Raw genomic sequence first — 905 nt, 5'->3', positions numbered from 1 at the left:
GTTGATTGGGAGCTGATGGTTCCAATGCTATATGAGCCGTGTCACTCACATTTTGCTTCTGAGTTGAATCGACCTGTTCTGATGCTGATGGTGGTACTGTCAGTATTTCTGGCTCTTCAATTGGTTTTATCATATTATCACAGTGTTCAGTGAGTTTTTCGGGATTGATATGAACGATTCTCTCGGCATAATTAAAGAAACCGTACTTTTCCTTGATATTGGAAATGTATTTTTCAGCATCCTAAAAATATTTATTTCATTTTTATATTAAATATGTTCAGATTTTTTTATTCTGTGTATTCTACTGAAAAAAATCAATTCCAAATTACCTTTAATGCAACTTTGAACAAATCGTATTCTACGATTCTTGCCTTAATATCTGGCCGCTTCTCTGTGTAAATCAGACAATCTTCAACGTTTACCTGGGCATTTAAAAATTCACCAAAATAAATGACATTGGCCTTTCTCCCTTGTACTGACATTAGTTTGGCTGGCCAGTAGTTGAATCCTTCTGTTTTGCCCCATATCAATAAATGGAGTGGATCGCATAGTTCAATCATTGAATTTGCGGATTTTATCCCATTTCTGTAGCATTGTGCGCATAGTTTAATGTATTTTAAATCAGATGCAACGACTTTGACTAATTTAACTGATGACTTTTTGACTTCTTTTGAATTCGGATGTTTCTTCTTGCACAGTTCCGTGAATTCCTTAATATCTGCTTTGAAATCATCAAAACTCGAATAACTTTTGTCTTTCATTGCACGAAGTCCTCCAGCGTCCATTTCAACGAAGCAAAGATTCGCTATATTTTGGAACTGTTAAACAAATTATTTAGGCTGAGTCCAACTCAATGAGAAAACCACGCTACAAATATACCGCGTGTATTCCTGCGCACGCTACGT

General features: G+C 35.8%; 1 protein-coding gene across 1 annotated transcript in view; it reads right to left on the bottom strand.

The window, feature by feature from the left end:
• The window catches only part of LOC129571976 (MYND-type zinc finger-containing chromatin reader Zmynd8-like), an 890-nt gene extending 105 nt beyond the window's left edge, over positions 1–785 (bottom strand). The window contains exons 1-2 of the mRNA XM_055451874.1: positions 330–785; positions 50–241 (exon numbers count right to left, since the gene is read on the bottom strand). Coding sequence (XP_055307849.1) covers positions 50–241; positions 330–785 — 648 coding nt within the window. The remainder of the gene's footprint in view (positions 1–49; positions 242–329) is intronic.
• Positions 786–905: the final 120 nt, after the last annotated feature.

This window comes from Sitodiplosis mosellana, unplaced genomic scaffold (genome assembly GCF_009176505.1).
Source record: "Sitodiplosis mosellana isolate CC-2019 unplaced genomic scaffold, AAFC_SMos_1.0 Smas_scaffold_3881, whole genome shotgun sequence".
Lineage (NCBI taxonomy): Eukaryota > Metazoa > Arthropoda > Insecta > Diptera > Cecidomyiidae > Sitodiplosis > Sitodiplosis mosellana.
Note: the sequence above shows the minus strand (reverse complement) of the source record. Positions and strands in the feature narration are given on the sequence as shown.